Source organism: Osmerus eperlanus, chromosome 4 (genome assembly GCF_963692335.1).
Source record: "Osmerus eperlanus chromosome 4, fOsmEpe2.1, whole genome shotgun sequence".
Classification (NCBI taxonomy): Eukaryota; Metazoa; Chordata; class Actinopteri; order Osmeriformes; family Osmeridae; genus Osmerus; species Osmerus eperlanus.
Window position 1 is genome coordinate 13,478,820 of NC_085021.1, and position 20,039 is coordinate 13,498,858.

General features: G+C 41.6%; 2 protein-coding genes across 2 annotated transcripts; one reads left to right on the forward strand and one right to left on the reverse strand.

Moving 5' to 3' along the window:
* Positions 1-6,225: 6,225 nt before the first annotated feature.
* kcnk15 (potassium channel, subfamily K, member 15) lies at positions 6,226-8,660 on the reverse strand. Its single transcript, XM_062458144.1, has 2 exons — positions 8,236-8,660; positions 6,226-7,997 (listed from the first exon to the last, which is right to left on the reverse strand). The coding sequence occupies exons 1-2, from the start codon at positions 8,516-8,518 to the stop codon at positions 6,985-6,987; spliced, it is 1,296 nt and encodes a 431-aa protein (XP_062314128.1). The 5' UTR covers positions 8,519-8,660; the 3' UTR covers positions 6,226-6,984.
* A 4,848-nt stretch (positions 8,661-13,508) lies between these two features.
* Positions 13,509-19,729, forward strand: ogfr (opioid growth factor receptor). The gene is made up of 7 exons (XM_062459259.1): positions 13,509-13,831; positions 14,435-14,503; positions 14,598-14,679; positions 14,778-14,856; positions 16,921-16,987; positions 17,333-17,481; positions 17,658-19,729. The coding sequence occupies exons 1-7, from the start codon at positions 13,721-13,723 to the stop codon at positions 18,673-18,675; spliced, it is 1,575 nt and encodes a 524-aa protein (XP_062315243.1). The 5' UTR covers positions 13,509-13,720; the 3' UTR covers positions 18,676-19,729.
* The last annotated feature ends 310 nt before the right edge of the window (positions 19,730-20,039 follow it).

Sequence of the window (20,039 nt, forward strand, 5' to 3'; positions counted from 1 at the left end):
GAGGGAACAGGAGTGTTACAGGGAGGGAGGGAGGGAGGAGGGAGGGAGGGAGGGAGGGAGGGAGGAGAGAGAGAGAGAGAGAGAGAGAGAGAGAGAGAGAGAGAGAGAGAGAGAGAGAGAGAGAGAGAGAGAGAGAGAGAGAGAGAGAGGGATATTGAGACCATAAGGCAGAATTAAATAAAGGCTATATGAGGGGACATAGAGATAAATGGATAGATCAAATAAAGTGGTGGGAAAAGGTGGAGAGACACCATGTGAAAAGTTGAACACCAGGGGAGGCAAAAAAGATATACAACTAGAATCGGTCACAGACTTTCCAAACACAACAAATCCGAGCTTAATCCATTTGAGCCCCCCCCCCCCCCCGCCCCCTCCTGTGGTTTTTGACCACCCTCTAGTCTATGACCCTTTATTTTGGCAGCACTGAAAATAAACCTGAATGGTGTCTTGGTCATCATTGACTGAACAGAAGTGCACTATCGCCCTCTGTGGGAAAGAGTGGTAATTACAGCCTTCCATTCCCCGCATAGCAGCTGCGTCTTACACACTGCCTGCTCCGCCAAGAGACACACACCGTGCCCACAAACACAGCCATCAGAATCAATTACTCACACACCACAGGTTTCACAACAGTTCATTAATGTTCAATTACCAGTGAATGTTCAATAGTGAGCCCATTACAGGGGAGAAGTTTCAGCTCTCTGACAATGATGCGTTAGAATGAGTTTGACACTTTAATGACACCATTAAAGTTAAGAATGAGCAGAGTACAAACACATGCTTTCAAGCTGATTAGGATGAAGACAGAGATTTCAAAAATCATATGCCACTCATGAGAGCAAGTTTGGACAGGCACATCAGAGGCTTCTTTCCCCTAATCAACACCCCCTCCTCAGAAAAGAGTACGTTTTCTGCTCCTGCAGGTCTGAATAGAGTACTAATTTTTTCCAAAATATTCCAACATAATAACAGAGAATCTGCCTTTTCAATCTCCTTTTCTCCGAGTGTGTTGTTGTAACCACTCATTTGTTTCACGGTTAGGCCTTCAGAGTTGATACATTAGATCATACCAAAACCGAAACTGTCTAAACATTGTTTTTGTGCCAATTTCCCCCTAATACCTAGTCCAATGCTACTTTCTCATTCCATTTCATTTCTCTAGAAAGCAGACATGTTTTGTGGTCGAGGAGCTCCTGGCTCTGTACCTAATTAGCTGCACCCCTGACCTCCTCCTCTCCTCAGAGACAAGACCTCTCGCTGGGTGCTGTCTGACAGACACTATGCTGGTAAACACCACTCTTTTTCTTCACAGAACTTCTGTGTTTAGTTGTGTTTTTTGTCTGTGGAAGTTCGGCTATGTTTCGTCATTCTCCACATCCCGCAGATTCCAGCACTCGTTGGTCCCGAGAGGGCAGCTGGAGACTTTACTTCACGTTTCATCAGATGAGGTAGGACATGAAAAGGTTTATTTAAATAAGAAAATCACTTGCTGAAATTCGAAGATGAAAATGTCCTTTGTTGACTAACTGAGAACTGACACTTTTTGCATTTGACTTGAAGTTCACAATTCCACAGAGACTTGCACAATGCCTTTCCCATGCCTTTCCCATAGAGACACTTGTGTAACATGTGTCTATATTAACACATATCCACATTTCCATCCTCTAGCAACACCATCAGAACTGGTGTGTGGGGTCTTTTCACATACTGACCATGACAAGCATTGGTAACAGTAGCAGGCATCCAGCTATTACACAGTCTATTGACTATTGACTGGAAATACACAATTAACACATGAATACATGAATCACTCACATAAATAAATCACTGTTGACGTAAGAGTTAAGAGCTTTCAAGTTAAGTAAGTTTGAAAAAAGTTTTATTCCAAATGGAAAGAGTATAGCCTACTGATCATTTCTGTCTGTCATGTACAGCAGCAATCTTAAGTATGCTAAGTATGTTATCTTTCTCATTACTCAACATTTAGGACCAGCTAATGATTTGGAGGCATTGTGGTAGGATTGGAGTTGATAGGCAAGCTGAAATATCAATTGCACATGCATCAGGACATTCTTCTGAGATAGGCTATTAACTGCTATTATTCCAATGAAGAGATGGGTGACAGATCAAGCTCAAGATAAAGCTGTTATCAGAGCTATTAATGTAGCTATTATGTAAAACTCATAATGGTTTTCAACTATTACGCAAGATACACTCTTAAAACTCCAATGAATACATAAAACAAAGCCATTTCTTAATAAATTCTGCTTCAAGCTATTTTGTTTCTCATTTTCAAAAACAGTCACATCTTTGTGAAAAGATCAGTAAAAAATGAATTATCTTATTAGCTGAAACCCATAAATCAGGCATCTTATCATGAACATGTCACAATGTTGGATATTTTCAGAGAAAGCTGAATGTTTGATTATTCCTTTGTATTGGTCATGAAAGACTTGTTTCTCCATTACATAGTCTCTACTGAGAGTGGCCTAGGAGTAGAAAAATAAAAGAGAAAAAGCAACAAGATAAGTTGGTTGGCAAGTGTTGGCTCCCCTGTTTCTCTCTCAGCACACAGCCAAGACGGCCATATTGTGTCTCTAAACAAGCAGAGTGTTTGGCACACTGAACAAAGATTGTGCGTGCTTGTGTGTGTGTCTGTATGTGTTAGTCTGTGTGTATGTTCTTAACTGTGTGTGTTTGTGTGTGAGGCTGAGTGCCACCAAGTCAGCATCGACTGTGTACCCTGATTCCCAGGTCAGCACATGCAGCTGGGAGTCAGAATGCCATGTAGATGCTGGCAGTGTAGTCACATAGTAACCATTGCACTGGTCTGGTCTTTTGGCCAGAGGAGGTGAATGAGACGCTGCATGCTCACATCATCTCAGCACATATTCACATTTCATGATCTCACTCATTGCTGCATGTTAGTTACTATGCCAGTAACTAATGTGGCGTGAGCATGTGGGGTGAGCTCCCATTTCAGCTGAGGCAGACCTCCGTCCAGACAAACTCTGTTGTGTAGTGAGTAGGAGATGGATGAATACACCGTATTCCTCTGGCTGGAGGGGTTGGTGGAGCTTCTGAGATCCATGGGGAGCCATCACTTAAGCTTGGACAGAAATATGCTTTAAAAGTGCATGCACAAACAGTCACCCACACCCACACATACCCACACACACTTGCTGTGCGCTCAGAGGCTGTGATTTCCCACTGCTGTCAGATCAACAGAAGGCTCCAGCAACCCTTTCGCCATGGGAACCGAGATGGCTGCTCTCAAGGGTGATGAATGCCTCTTCTTTATGACCATGCTATAAACACACTGACACACACACACACACAATCCATTACCGACTCCCCTACAACAGCCCTTTACAGGCAAATAAAGGGTATTAGTGTTGGGCTTTAAAACCTGTCACACCTCCGGTTATGCGTGTCAGACAGTCAAAGCCCAAAGCACTGTCCGGAGATGGATAAAAGAATCGATAACGGAAAGAGAGAAAGGGTAGAAGGAGTGAGATTAGCCATGTAGCACTGTGCACTCACTGGAACGCTCGCAGGCTAATTGCTTGGAGGTTAGTGAGGAGCTGGGATGGACTGGGGCAGCTCCAATCAATTGAAAGTTTGGGGCATCTCTGTGGGGACATTGTTTTATTGTCCTCCTCCCTCCTCTTGTCACCAGATCAGCGGCCTCCAGGATACCTTATACTCACTCTGGAAGATCGATGGATCAATGGAGAAGCAGAGGATGGATGAAGAAAAGCAGGAGGAGGATTCTGAGTTCACCGAAGCAGACTATTTGAAAACACACACAGCAGGAAGTGTGACTCTTGAGAGTTCTCAGACAGGCAGGATTTGGACAATCCCGTCTATGAGGATCCCACACTGACTGAACAGATTGACGACATCACTATCCCTGTCTTGGTCACATATCAAAGGCATCGAAGGCCAAAGACTACCTGTGTTATCTCTTGTATACAAGGCATGGTAAAATGTTAACACAAATATCTTCCAATTGTTATGAAACAAGATAAAACCAGCCTGTACTGGATTGAAGTTGATCATCCCTCTCTGAGATCTCTGAGATTTTCTATCAATTTAGGACTTACATTGCCCTCTAGTGGTCCCAATGTGTGGACATTATTACATTTTCTGTATGGTCCTCATATTGTACATGTGGGCTTTGTCAAGCCAAAACAGAAATTCCAAAAGCACAGAATAGTCTTGAATTACATTTTATGCTTCCAGCAGTATTTTTTATATTTCCAACAGTAGAACCAAAGGCTCCAGCCCAAAACCATGAAAAGCATCTCTCACAGTTGATTGGCTTGGTAATGCCCCCATGCACAAAGTGAGGTCCATACAGAAATATTTCATCAAATCGGAAAAACTTGACAGGTCTGCACAGATCCCTGAACTAAACACCATCAAACACATTTTGGATAAATTCTAATGCAATATGCAAGCCAAGCCAGATATAATCACTGAACACCAGTGCCCGGCCTCCCTAATTCTCTTGTGACTGAATGGGCAGAAATTCCCCCAGACACACTCCAAAGTCTTGTGGACAGCCTTCCGAGAATAGTGGCAGCTGTTATAGCCGCAAAGGGGGGGGGGGGGGGGGGGTGCCACTCCATATCAATGCCCAGAGATTTGGAATCTGTCTATGAATCTCATATAAGCGTGATGATAAAACTGAATTCAGCAGACATGCACCAGCAGAGGGCAGCCTCATCAAATACATTTCACTGTTTTGTTCCTCTGTCTCTCAGATTAAAACAGACGTTGTTTTGATTTCTATTGGTCTCAGGAAATCACCTGGTGTGCAGAGTAAGCGGATCTCTCAGAGATCAAATGAAATCATGAGGAAGTGATTAGACTTCTACCTGTTATTCCACCAAGACTGCAGAGCAGATGTTCATTAATTCCAAATAACCATTTCCCATTTTATTACTAAATGTACCATCTATATGTGAAATACCATTGTCACTGATTAGCAGATGGTATGGAATGAAAGCTTTTGGGATATTTATGTAGGGTTTTCCTACACTTTTTCCAGCAAAAGTCAGTTGAAAATATACTGAGTAACAAAAGTGGCTAACTGTCCCTTCTCATTCTTGCATGGGGCAATAGATGCTATGGTTTATTGCCAGTTGGTCGTCAAAGCATCGATATATCTGTCAAAATGTGGACAAAAGATTAAAGTCAGCTGCTGTCTTCAAACATTTACACAAGCAACAGGGTTGGTCTCAACTTGGTTTCTTGGACCAGGGTACTTGACACACGCACATGGACCACTGCATTAGGACCAGAATGGCAACGCTCAAACAGGTACAGCCACCAGAGAGGGTTCCTGTTTTCTTTCCATTAGCCGTGTGTATTATTGAATTAGAATATGGAGAAAAATGGAACGGAAAAAGGAGGGAGAGGGTCTGGACCCAGGCCAAAACTGTGACCTGAGGTTCCCATGCATTAAATAATACATGCAACCAGGCTACTGATGAGAAGAATGCACAAATACAGACACTAGGACAAACCTTGAAGTATTCATAATGAACACAGCAGTTTGCAGAGAGCATGGCTAGTTTCTGCAATGTGGGATGGGCGGAGTTACTAAACACTTGGTTAGAAACAAATAGGGCAACAATTTACAGGAGGTTTACATTACGATCTAACTACATAGCAATGCCTTAGGAACTATAGGAACTGCGGTGTAGTTACACTTCATTCTGGTTTAGCGGTGCAAGTTAACTTATGACACAAGTGAAACTTGGTATGGGGGAGGTGGGGATTTCCAGAGGTGAGTGCTTGTTGATCTTGTTTTGTCAACACAACCTTCCAGTGTCCCTTTACATCCACTTACCTTGCCCCCCTGCCACATACTGCCCCTTCTTATAATTTTGTAAGAACTAATACTGTTAACACTTAAAACCATTAAATTACATAGCAATTAATACGCACCTACAATGTTTTACTATAGGTAGGCAATGACGTTTTGTGACAGTATATGCAACATTGATGTAAAGTGTTGCCACAAATAGTAATGTAAAATGAGCCTGACCATGAATATGTCTATATTTGGAAAAAGAAGAACACAATCATTCTCTCAGTCATGGTCTCTCACTTAGCTTTAAAGATCTATGTCTGGATCCAGACTGAAACCTTTAATTTGTGTTGAAAAAAAAGATGTTATTTTTATTTAAAAACACAAAACATTTGAATGAGCGATAAAACATGGTGGGATACATGTTTCAAACACGCCCTGCTACATACAAGGCATGTGCTACATACATGAAATTCAGATCAGTCACACAACGTGCTTAGTCTTAGTACATGATCTGTGCATTAGTGCAGGAAAGTAAGTGCAGGGTTCCTCTGACCCCTCCAGGAGAGGAACGGGTAATATGATTTATTAACTAAACTCATATGGTTAATTAAAAGACATGCTTTTCCCAAGTCCTAAAATGTCTTCCCCGTGAAAACATAACCACTTCATCTAGCCAAGACCTGCAACAGAAATGAGTTTCACCCAGTATCTTGAGCAGCTGACTTCCTTACATCATCACTGAAGCAAGGACCCTTTAACACCTTCACTGCCTTATACAGGATCAATCAGGACATCTCTTCAAACTTTTAGAACCACATGTAATCCTTCTGACTTTAAAAACCCTGTTCTTTACATATAAATCATGCTTTCAGTGTGCTTTAACATCTCTTCACTATGCATGTCAAAACATGTTTGTGTCATGCAAAATTTAAATTATATCATGCAGATCATGCCAAATTATATCACTGATTTTCAAAAAATCGAAAGCAGAGAATCATAGTCTTCACATTAAGAATGTTAAACTGCTATGCAGCTACTCTATGGGGTTTAACCAGTATATAAACACCTATGTACAGTGTAGTGTACTATTGTAACATTTGCTGTGTATTAAAATAGATGTGGCAAACAATGTGAGTGAATATAACCTAAAAAATATTGTTTTAAAATGACTTCCGCCTGGAGCGAGGGAACTCCCTGAAGTTGTACCCAGGAGAGAGTGCACTTTCTGGGGAGGACAGTCCTGGATTGTTCCTGGGGCTGGTGGAGCACCCCTGGATCCTGTAGGAAATGGAGTTGTAGTAAACAGAGTTAATGTGGCAGCCAGGGTGCTCATTGTATGATGGTATGGGACTGTCACACACACCCAGGCGGTAGCACATACAGGAGCAGAGGGACCCAAGACGGGTCTCAGGGCTGCAGCTGCCTGCTCGGATCTGTAGGTGCAGCCTGTTCCTGGAAGAGGCACCCCTGGCCTCCTGCTCCTCTGCTGGGGAAGCAATTAGGTTGGTGCGGCTCGTTCCCTCTTCCATGGGTAGGAAAAGGGTGCTGTGACTACGACTGTTCGCCATATTTTCCCTGTTCCTCTGGCTTTGACCCGCTCTGGCCCTCTGCTCCTCCAGAGTGTGGAGCCCCAGGGTCCCCTCCATCAGGCCCCTGTCTCTCTTCAGAGAGGCCCTCTCTTTGGCGTCGCGCCGCTCATCCTCTGTGTTCATGGTGAGGAAACGCAGCACCACCAGGTTGAGGAAGGCCCCGATGACTGTCAGGCCCACAAGAATGTACATGAAGCTGAAAGCCACGTACGGAGTCTTCTCCTGCAGGTCCTCCTTTTTCTGCAGGGCCACAAAGTCCCCAAAGCCGATTGTGGTGAGCGTGATAAAACAGTAGTAATAAGCATGGAAGAAAGTCCATCCCTCAAAGTGAGAGAAGGCTGCAGCTCCTACACAGAGTGTACCTAAGCAGGACAGGAAGCCAACCAGAACCATGTTTTCCATGGAAACTTCAGTCCGCCGTAATCTCATACACTGCTTGATGTTGCGCAAGAGGTAGCGGACAAAGGTGTTCATCCTTTCGCCCAGACTCTGAAACATGACCAGGGTAAGGGGAATCCCCAACACAGCATAGAACATGCAGAAGACCTTCCCTGCATCAGTACCTGGAGCAGCATGGCCATATCCTGTTGAAAGAGACTACACTTTACCATGCTGTAGGTGGGATATTTAAACATGTTAAGTTCATGGAAATAACCAACACTGAATGTATGCCAATATTCCCCATTTGAAAGTGTAGGCCTACAGTACACAATCAGTTGAAACGAAGCCTAACCTACAGGGGCACATGCCTTATGCACTGGGGTCTGGTGGCTGGAAGATGCCCATAGTAAGGTCACTTACTGCAAAGTAGAAAAAACTTACCAATAGTAGTTATGACAGTTATGGCAAAATAAAATGAACCGGCAAATTTCCACTGTCTTCCGGCACGATGGGGTTCGGCTTGGAGAACCACACGCTCAATTTCTCTGTAGTCGTCCTCGGAGAAACTATACTTCTTTTTCATCTCGCTGCGCTTCTGCTCCAAAATACGTCTACGGGAGCTCTCCGACTCGGATTCCAGCGCGTCGAAAACTGCGGCACCGACCAGAAGATAGGAAAACATGCAAAGGATGAGCGACAAGGTCCGGATGTTCTGCTTCTTCATATTTGGTTTCGGAAAAACTGAACAGTTCAGCTCTGAGAGCAGACGCGCTGTTACAGGTGGTAGGCTAGATAACTGAAAGACACCACCACGACAACCATAGGCACCATTGGAGTATAAATCCAACTGCAGGTGTGGTTTCGGGAGGAGGTGCATAGATTAAAGCAAATTGAATACGATTTAGTTACCATATATACTGTATGTTTCTTTAAGCTATCGAACACGTGTGAATAAATTTTGCACAACATGAATGCGCATATTTGACAACAGGTCAATTATGAACGTATCCTATTTCAAATGACGCATTTGCAAAATGCAAAATGCACGCTTCAATTTAGTCGAATGCACCTCGATAGGTATCAGCAACTTCCTGTAGCCTATAACCTGTTGAAAATCTGGATTTAATCACGAATGTGTCTCATTAACTCTCAGTCTCTCATTAACTAGTGTTTCCGTGCATATAAATAGAAACGTTCTCTAACCAGTAAACCTAGCCTTTACCACACAGTCTGTCCAAGTCAATTAGCCTTGTATGCGCCTTATTGGTGAATGTGAGAACAGAGCTTGAATCCAAAGTAGGCTATATAGCCTATTGGACCAATCGTTCAACAGGTTTCCCGACCCTTGCAGCCCACAGATGAAACACCGACGTTACATAAACCAGTGTGCCCACGTAACGCCAAAAGGCAAAGTTGATGTGCGATCACATGACCGCTTTCACTCAATATTGACAGAGTGCTAAATCTCCGGTTTTGAAAACATTCAGCACCGCGGACAGCGAAGGGCGTGAGCACGCTTTGGAGCTATGGATGGCTGGACAACCCATTTTTAATTTTTGCCTACGTACAGGAGTTTAAAGTAGCCGAAATAATTCTACCATCTTGGAATAATCTTTACCGACCATTAAGTCAAAATTATTTACGTCACGATCCAATTTTTTAAACGTTAGCTTGAAACTCCAACCGCTTTCCATAAATAGGCCAATAAAGAGTTGGTTTTATCACTCTAAAATAGATCTGCACACCTGTGCACCTTGGTTTTTATGTAGCTATTCTCTTCTCTAGAGATAACAGACAGACATGTGACTCATTAAATAAAGCCCGATAATCTAGCCGTTTCCCGAGTGCGAGAAAGGAACCTCCAGTTTGGATACAGTTGCTTTTCCGGTCGTATAACTTGATTGCTTTGCTTGGTGAAGCGTGCGCGCGAAAGACATTACAAACTACGGTGCCTCTGCCCTGAATTTGTTCCACACTTCCAAATCCTTTTACCAAATACATATTTAAAAAGACCACTGTAACAATCGCCAATATGACAGCCAAACATAAAACCTATGCTTCAACCATCTGCCCACTATGCCTCATTGTGCAACCGTGAGTTTCCTGTGTGTACGTGTGCGTTTGTGTGTGTGTGTGTGTGTGTGTGTGTGTGTGTGTGTGTGTGTGTGTGTGTGTGTGTGTGTGTGTGTGTGTGTGTGTGTGTGTGTGTGTGTGTGTGTGTGTGTGTGTGTGTGTGCAAGACAAACAGCAGTGATAGTGCCAATAAACCTAGAGGTGATGCTAGTTACCATGGTTACTTCATCATCATCATCATGCAGCTACAAATTAAGAGCAATAACTATTCTGATTGATCTATGTATTTCATCCTCACAATTGACACAACTGGTCAATTGCCCCGCATTATACACTTTTACTGTTATATTATAATTTTACATAATTAATTTATATTAACATGCCAAATGCAGCAGAGTAGGGTACTGCAGGTGTATTGTTGTTGAGCCCTTGTGTCTATCTGTTTGTCTCTGTCACACCAATCTGCTCTCAGGGGCTCCCTGTTCTCTGGACTGTCTGCAGCGTGTTAAGTGCCTTACAAAGCACACTTAAGTCTCCAGTGTAATTCAAACCAGCCCACTCTAAATCAATTACATCTCAGCTGATAACAGAGGGAACATGCAGTGCTAACAGCCACCTATCAATTCCCCCCTGTTTCTCTCATTTTCAAAGACTAAGGGCAGAACAAGGAGAGCTGTGGCACAGCTCTGTGAGACATTTCATCTGGAGGGGGGGGGGGGGGAGTTGAGATGGGAGTGGGGATCAGAGAACCATTACCTAAAGAGATGCTTTATCAAGGAGATGTACTATTATTTAGTCATTGAACAGATACATCTTTTCAGGGTGGATGGATATGGATATCAGGGTGACCCCTGATATCCATTTGTTATTGCAGTCTCTACTCACCTCTGAGTCTGTGGTTATGCTGCATATCACGCCTGTCTTTGGATAAAGCAAGGCATCAGGCAATGAAAGGACAGCCGGGAGCTGGAGGCATCTCTCTCCACTGAGCAAAAAACAGATCCATCAACTCTGCAGGAAAAATGCTAATGTAGTAATCACAGTGTAGGAGGGTTTAGTGAAATTAAGCTCTTTAAGATTTAGTCCAACTTTTGGTAAGAAAGAAGAACCCTCAAAGAGGAAGATGGCACAGAGAAAGCAGTCATGTTTAATGATGAGAAAAGCACAGGAGCATGGACCCAGGAGGAGTATTGGGAAGAAAAAAGGAAATTGGCTGAGAATGACATGGAAAAGTGGGAAATTGTAAAAGCTTTGGGATCCAAGTTGCTGTCGCTGATGTCTCCTCAGAGTCATAACTACATGGTGAGAATTCAGCATGAGGTCTCACATACAGTTGGAGCCCTTTTGTAAAGAGCAGATGGAGTTGAAGAGGGGCAGGAGAGGTTGTTGTCCCCATCTAAGCTCTGAAAGACATAAGAGCTATACTGTATGCTGTGATGCCACCCCAACCCTAAAACACCTTCTATATCAAACTCCTTTTATATGAACCTGTATTAAAATGACTTCTAATTTAGTTAAGGTAGAAAGCATCATGTACTATACAGTGCTGTGCATTCTGTGCTGGTTTTTCCCTTTTCTTGTCACATCCATTATTTGTGGGGATGTGCCTTTTCACTGTAAACAACTCAAACATTGGAACCCAGTAACACACTCTCACACATTCACACACATTCAGCAGCAATGCACCAGTTAGACCGTCTCTTTGAAGTGACACACATACTTTCATCGGCACGTTGCCACAAGAGTCTCACAACATAGGAGCTGAAAGCCTCTAAACACACAATTCAAACCCACACTAAGGTAAATAACTTAGAGTGAAACGTGTTTTCAATATGTGCGTTTGTGTGTGTGTGTGTGTGTGTGTGTGTGTGTGAGGGGGGAGAAGTATTTGCATGTGCTCCATGCAAACAATGTACATGAACTACTATATCTTAAAACTTAAATTGTCCTAAAACTAAGAACTGCAAAAACACACACAATTTTGAACAATAGATCAAATAATGGGTTGATGAAACTGTGTGTGCTTAAAAAGCGTATACTTAAAAAGAATGTAGAATTTACTTAAAATATTTTGGGTGCTTTACACTTGACTACAGATGGCACAGAAGAAAGGACAAGGGAGAGAAAAGAAGGGAAGGGAGAGGAAGGGAAGAGAAATGCATGTGTATCTGAGATGTTAGATAAAATGGCAAATAATGTTCTCATGACCTGCTGTGAAGCCTTGCTAAGATTCAATGGAACTTTTTTTCTCTGACAGGTAACGTGGGGACCTAAAGCTGTTCTATTTTCAGCTAATTTCCTTAATTAATGTTCTCCGTCAACACCATCCAGCTCTGTATAACACTGTCCAGCACATCTTTAATGTTGGTGTGGCTCAACTATTTACTGTAAACTATAATAACAAAAAGGTGTGTGAATATGTGTATGTGCTTACATACATGCATCTGTGTGTGTTTGTGTGTGTGTGCGTGTATATGTGTCTTTATCAACTGTAATCCCATAATACTAGACGTAGCTCATTTATTATGAGTATTTGTACTGAATTGTTCTCAATAGTATTGAAATCAACATCAAATATGTGAGCACAGCTCTACAGTTTCCACAGTAACTAGGACAAAAATAGAAACCCAAAAGAGCAGCCACACCACTCAGAATACCCCCAGATAGGCCAAGATACTATTTTTATCCACTAATGGTGAGAAATGAGAAAACACAGAGGTTTGTGTTCTCAGGATTTCCAATTGCTTAAGAGAGCAGTACACACAAAATGTTTTCAATCCAATTAGATAAAATGTTGAGCAATCCATTCTAAACTCATTAAATTGTTGAATTCAGACGTGAAATCATTAATAAATCAACTGATAAACTTCAAAGCAAGATATCAGTCTTCATCGTCGTAAAGGAATGTACAAAGATGTAGCTGCATAGGGAACATATAAGTGATGAACTACGCAGAGAAGGTATGGTAGCTTAGAAATGACCATGGCTGTTCATTTCTCCATGGAAACCACAACATCACACCTTGAATGGCCACACAGCAGATTGATGTTGAGGGATCTGTCAAGCGACTCTTACTGCCCATCGGGCAAGATCCAAATAGCCAACACAATCTATAATTTCCTTGCATGGGATTCTAGCATGCATTATTAAGACACATAAAACAAAATCTCAGGATATCCTACTGAAACAGTACAAATACCCTTCCACAAACCACCAATTTCTGTCACGTTTTAGACATGTAACCACAATCCTTGAAAGCTACTAAGAGATTGGTATAAGAAAGGGCTAGTGCAAGTCAAAGGTCTGTAGTCAGTCAGTAGATCCCCCTTCTTTTTTCTCAAGCACTTCTGCATTGCCTTCTTCATTAGCTTGCTGACGTCAGCATACTAGGTTTACTAATGAGCTGATGAGCTAAATAGTGTTAATATTTTTAAAATCCTTCAGAAATATCACTAAAAAATATATTTCAGATTTATTTTAATATTAACACTATTTTATTTATTTCTAACACTATTTTGTTCCTTTTTAGTTATATTCCCATGTAGACGGGGTACACAAAGTGTTGCATTTTCACTCGTAGCCTATTTGCTGTCTAATAGTGGCCAGGCCGGGAATAACAAGTTGGCCTACTACTGACTAGCCTAGTAGTGCATGTCACTGCTAAGCTAATTCAACCAGTTAAAAGAACGCTACGGTGAACGCAGTGATGGGTAGTGACGATGTAGAAAGACGGAGGGACTGTAGTCCTCATCGAATTTGGAGCTGAAAGTTATTCAAATGTCTAATTTCCGTGGCAGACCCTTTGAAATTATTGGTTTACTTGAAGTCTTAACATTGTTGTTCTAACTAAGTGATGGAGGACGATTTCGTCTGCGATTATGATTCGACCTGGGAAAGCGATGGGGACGACCCCGGAGAAAACCAAACGCGTCGCTCAAACCAGGAAAAAACGAAATCTTGGCTGGTATATTTGTCATTCATTTTAGACGTTGGCGTCTAGCTATTAAGATATACAATCCTTTCGATCAACTATCTTTTGAACAATGGAAATAATAGCAGTAGTACGCTTGGTAGCGTAACTTGTGATGCTAGCCACTTTGCTTGCTAAAGCTAGTTGCTAGCTCTGATGTAACACTACCTGCACAGTGTCAGTGTGCCTGGTTGTCTTCGGACATCGGGTGTACAGTAGATTTGCTCCTCTTTTCTTTTTGACGAAATGTGAACATAACCGTTTACATTTGCTATTTAAGTGCACTTTATTACTGCGGCAGGTTCGGATATGCACAAGTACATTTGGTTTGTTGCTTTACAGTGTACTTTGGCCTGCAATTGCGAGCTTTGCTAAATGGCTAAAGCTTCCAATCCAAATATAATTGAAATCCATACTCTTAGCTCATCACCACCAAGCATCATTCTGGAGCTATCAAAGGCCTTTAATTAAACTTTCTAGTGCTTGTTATAGAAACATGGTATTGTACTGTTTTAATCACAATTTTAGTGAGACTGAATTATTGGAGGACAAAGGTTGCATGCAGTGGCTGAGCGATTGTATTTCATTTTTTGACAGTGGCTCAACACTTCCTCAAGAAACATGCGAGCGGCAAAGGATATGCAGAACTACAGGCGAGGTTATCCTGTAAGTTAGAAGCTAAATTCCATGTTCTTAACTTTATCAAGACATATCAGAGACTGATCCAGATCATTCTTTCTGTGTTTTTATGCGTCAACAGAATCTTAAAGATGAGGAATGCCCAGAAGACAGAATGATTAATTTGAAATTTTATCTAAATGAATATCGCTCTTCTCCTGATGGTAGGTCACTGGAATGATTGAATTCTTGAATAGAGCATATTTCTTTGTGATTGTCCCATGAAGTCTTGACATGCTGTCTTTTGTTTTTGTTTTACTAGATGTTTCAATTGATTCATTTCTAAAAGAGTGGAAGACGGACTATAAGAGGTTGGAAAGAGTTCACTCCTACATTCAGTGGTATGTAAACATTCAAATGTTTATTCTAGCCTTGATATCATTGATTTTTAAAATATTTTACTCCTAATGTAATGACAGATCTTATTAAGCTTCTCAGTACAAATACAACCTACCTGCAGTAGTTTTTCATGGCATAGCTACCTAAAGAGGTGTTTTAGAGGTGGTCAGCTGTATGCATGAGTAAGGGGACTCCAATTGAACTCCTGAAAGGGTAAGAGAGGGAGGACGTGGTAAAAATGAACAACCCTAGACACCTGTGACAACGCAGTGACACCCGTGACAGCAAAATGCTTAGATCAGTCATACACAGTGATGGCGTAATTTGCAGCAACTACTGTCGTGTATTTTAACACATCGGGAGTAATTCATAATTGGGTGTGCACAAGCCTTCGGCTAGAGCACAACCTTTGTTCTCTCACATATATATTATTATTATTCTTTTTGCCCCCCTAAAACTCAGTCAATATTTGGCCTACATAGACAACCTAGGTGTCAAAAGTTTCGTCTTGGTAGCGATTGAGTTGCTTCTATTGGGATTTCCGTTCCGTTGCATGGTTTAGGCTCAAGTTACGTTTTTGTGGCGAAAAGTGAAGCTAACGGTGGCTAATTTGCTAGCCACAGTCACTGACGTTACTAATGTCACTACGTCACTAACGTCACGAAAACACGCGTGACTACCTTTGGCAGAACATTCGTTTCGCATCTGTTAACTTGGGGGATAGCTAGGCTAACTATAGCTTTACTGCAAGGCAGCTGCAGAAACGCCACAAGCAAAGAGGCCAGGGTGATAACTATATACTCATTTTACTTTGTGATATGACACACAATTGTAATGTACAATATAAGCTGATATTATTAAGGAAGTACATCTACTTTCGGAAACAGTAGTCTACTATTTCACTGAAGTATTAGCATCATGACATTAGCCTGTGTTGACCGGGCAACACATACTACAGTGGTCTATGATGTAGCGTTATCTGTTTTCAATCGTTAAAATAAACATTCCTCACATATACATTTTCGTTGTAGGATTTATTCTGACATTAGTAAACGATTTGTTGGTGAAATTACCATTACCTGTGGTTTCAAACCAGTGTACTGGAGCTCACTGCAACGCTGTAGCCTACGCGAGACACTACACAAACATCTACACAACTGTTTAGGAAGTCAAACGGCGACAGAACATGTTCGGCACTCCCCTTACTTAAATCAAAAGTCTATCTAACTACTAACCTGAACTTCATTGCCACAGCCTAAACGTTGTCAATCTGTTCATGAAAATAATTAATTTCAGTCTAAACCGTACAACGGAACGTTAAATCCAATTCAACCAACGCAATCGCTACCAAGACGAACACAGCAGTAATCTAGTACTGTACCGTAGTAGTACAATTTACCGGGGCAGCTTCTCCACACAGGGCTATATCGCATTTTGCGTTGTTACTGACAATGATCGCTACCAGTGAGCTTTTTATGAATGAGCGATTTTCACTAAATAAATGTCAAGCTTATTTACGTTTTGGGGGGCATATTTTCAGTTAGCAGATGGTACTGTTTGAATCGCGATTCCATCTTCTACTGCCGGGTAGCGTCGTAGAATAATCTTCAAAGGGGGTTCTTTATTAATGAATGAATGCAATGAGTAGGCTAAATGCCTGAAAATATCATGAGAAGGGAAAAACTTAAAATGACGTTTAAGTCATAGAGATTAGGTCAATTTTACACCGGTCTGCCAAATTTATTCGTTTTGATTCAACGATGAGGCAGCCTCTTGCAGGGGAAATGAGAAGACATCTATTTCATTCTACACTTCACTCGTATTTTCAGTTGTAAATGAGCAGCAAAAAAAAAATGCTTTTAAATCTATGTAATCTTTATAAATAATAAGTATGCATTTTTATATAAAATATACAGAAATATCAGTTGTAAAAATGTCATTCAAAAACGGACCCCTGTGCAACCGACGCAAGCAAGCACACCCTACAATTTCCCCAGAAATTGTACCCTCTCTAGTTCATCAATGTATTAATTGATAGGTAATTGATGTTTCAATGTTGTCCATAGGCTTTTTCCTCTGCGTGAGCCGGGAGTGAACAACATGGCTTCTGAGCTGACCTTGAACGAGATCCAGGTGAGGAGATGAAACTGAAAGTGTTATGTAACAAATGCCAATCTAAAAGTGAATGCGAGCTATGGAGCTATTTTAGTACCAGCACAAATGGAATCTGTATTTTACAGTTTTGAATTAGCAATGTTCAAACTGAACATTGTATGCAAAATTAGACATTTGATTTCACTGATTGAAACGTAAAATGTTTTTTTTTTTACGACGTAGTTAAGGCGGCAGGCGTGTGTTGCTTAGGCGGCCGCCTTAACTAAAAAGTGCTGCGGGAAACCCTGCAAGCTCAGTGTGAGTTTGTATTGTTTTACATGGTGATTTTGAAAACTCCCATCTCTTTGTTACTCTCACTGTTAGGCCTTCAAGAAGAATACTGATGCCACACGAAGGCTGGTGGAATCTTATGAACTTATGCTGGGCTTTTATGGCATCAGGCTGGTCAACCAAGACACTGGCAAAGTAGAGCGTGCTGAAAACTGGAAAGAAAGATTTCATAATCTTGAACGGTGAGTTACAGAGTCATACCCAATCTAAGGCTTCATATTTGTAATTGTATTCACTGTAGGGTGTGTTCCTCTTGACTGTAAAATAGGCTTTTCAATCTTATTTTCTGTTGACAATTCTGCATTCCTCTCACATTTTAAAGCGTCAATTGAACTTTCCGTCTAAATGTCTCTTCTAGTAACGTACACAACAACCTGCGCATTACTCGCATCCTGAAGAGCCTGGGAGAGCTGGGCTTTGAGCACTACCAGGCTCCACTGGTACGCTTCTTCCTGGAGGAGACACTGGTCAAGAAGAACCTCGGTAGTGTCAAGCGCAGCGTGCTTGACTACTTCCTGTTTGCTGTTCGTAACAAGAAGGAGCGTAAAGATCTGGTGTTTTATGCCTACCAGCATTATGAGCCTAAGGACAAGTTTGTCTGGTGCCCCAAAAAGATTCAGAAACAGTTAAAGGTTAAGGCTGCAGGGTCCAGAGATGGAGTGGAGGAAGGTCGCTCACAGGCTAAAGGAAGAGAAGCAGAGACCGGAGCATCTCCTAAGGATGAAAAAGACACGCCAGAGGATGGCACGCTCCCTCAGAAGGAACCTGAAGACGCAAGTGCATTGATTGTCCCTCCCAAACCAGAGTTGAAATCTCTGGGAGATGGTAACAGCAATGATAATGATGACATGGACCACTCTGACAGCGCAGACCCCGATTCTGGAAAAGGGGAGAGTGATATGGAGGGAGGACTGAAAGATGGCAGTCGGGCAAAGTACACTATCCAAGAGACTGCTCTAGTCCCAGAAACAGAGTGTGAAAAACCATTGAAGAAGAAACGGGAAGGTGACAGTGAGACTCTCAGCAACAGACCTACAGGGGACCTCACCAATGGGCAGGCGGCCATCCTCAACACAGTCCCCCCCAATGACACACTTTCTGATCAGACATGCCTGTCTGAAGCACCACCCGTCAAGGCTGCCACTGAAGGTTCCTCTAAAGGTTCTCCCTCCCTTTTGTCAGAACCAGGGGAGAAAATCCCTCGCACTGACTTCACATCTGTTCCTGAGGAGGGGATGGCAGTACAGCCAGTAGCGAGTCTGGAAACCCTTGAGAAAGCTGGTGGTGACCAGACAAATGGAAAAGATGTGGAGAAGATGGATGTGGAATCCAACACTCCAAACTCAGAACAAGACATGGGACTCCTGAATATATAAAGAAGGAGCATGAAGTATCAAATTTAGTTATATGGTGTTCTAAAAGTGACAGGTACTGAAGGTGTAATGTGTTCCCAGGCCTTATTGTTTTCTACTCTTCTCTCATTATTATTATTATGTCAATTGATCTCTTTTGTCAAAGATCTGATGAATTACAGGAATCATTTTTAAATGCAAATCCATCAATTGCTTATTAGTTGGTTAGAACTGGGATATCTGTTCAGGTGGCAGGACAATAATACTGTGCCATAGGTTAATGAAATGTCCCTATTGATAACATGAACCCTTTTAAGTTTACTTGTGTAAGAAGCATTATTGATGAAATGCTTGTTTCAACCAATATGTATAATGCAACTGTCTTTTCTTAATACACATAACACTATCAAAAGCTGTGAATGCAGTTGTTTTGCACTGAAAATGTGGGAAACTGATTGGTAAATATTATGATGAGGCTATACTCAAATTGACATTCTGCATTATTTTCTTTTGGAACCCCCCTGTGAAAAGGGAACATGATTGTATGCCCTTAGTTTCTTTCAGGGTTGTTGCACAATTTGTATATTTTGGCTAAGAGATATGAGTTATATGAAGGACGAAATTGCAACAAAAAAAAACAAGACTGGGTGATTGGGTGATTGTATGTGGTCTTGGCAGTATTAGAATAAAATATGCTGTATTGAGTGAAATACATGTGGTTGATGTAAGGTCCTGGTTACGATCTGTTCCATTGCTAGCCCTTGTGGTCTTTATTTATTACATTTAATGTTAATTTGTTTCTATATATTCAAGAAATGATTAGCCAAAGCCCAGGTTACCCTCCTAGAATATTGAATTGCAAATCTCAGGAAACCCTGTGGTGGATGGTAAACTTTGATTTCTGTATGGGTCATGATTATTCAATTTGTGTGGACACAAGTTGATGGTGCATTGTTCAGGACACAATTTCATATTAATTATTTGTAAATGGCAAGAATTTATGCTCCATATTAATTTGTACTCTACCATGCAGCTTCTGAGATCTGTTGAATACATTAATAAAGATTGTGCAACTGCTTTTGTATTGTTTACATTTTATTTTAATGCAGCATTTATTTTAAGGCCAGATGAGTCAAACTATGGATGGATAAAATCCCATACAGAGCTCTGAAAGTGTGTGCACAGTTACATTGAGAGGGGGCCACATTTTTGGAGCCTAATTTTCCCTGCCTCATGCGCAAATGTTCAAATGTATCTAGCCACAGTCCTTTGTAGATCTGGCCAGAATTCATAGATCTTTACATGACCAGTCTGGACAAGTGGAATGTCAGTAGGCCTGCATACATTTTGGAGATTCAACCATATTGCTTACACCCTTCCAATAATTT

Bases quoted from the DNA above. Each gene is read 5' to 3' on its own strand.
- ogfr (XM_062459259.1), top strand. From the start codon at position 13,721: ATGGAGGACGATTTCGTCTGCGATTATGATTCGACCTGGGAAAGCGAT. The intron at 13,832-14,434 runs GTATATTTGTCA...ATTTTTTGACAG, and splicing joins AAAAAACGAAATCTTGGCTG to TGGCTCAACACTTCCTCAAG. The intron at 17,482-17,657 runs GTGAGTTACAGA...TGTCTCTTCTAG, and splicing joins AGATTTCATAATCTTGAACG to TAACGTACACAACAACCTGC.
- kcnk15 (XM_062458144.1), bottom strand. From the start codon at position 8,518: ATGAAGAAGCAGAACATCCGGACCTTGTCGCTCATCCTTTGCATGTTT. The intron at 7,998-8,235 runs GTAAGTTTTTTC...CTCTTTCAACAG, and splicing joins AACTGTCATAACTACTATTG to GATATGGCCATGCTGCTCCA.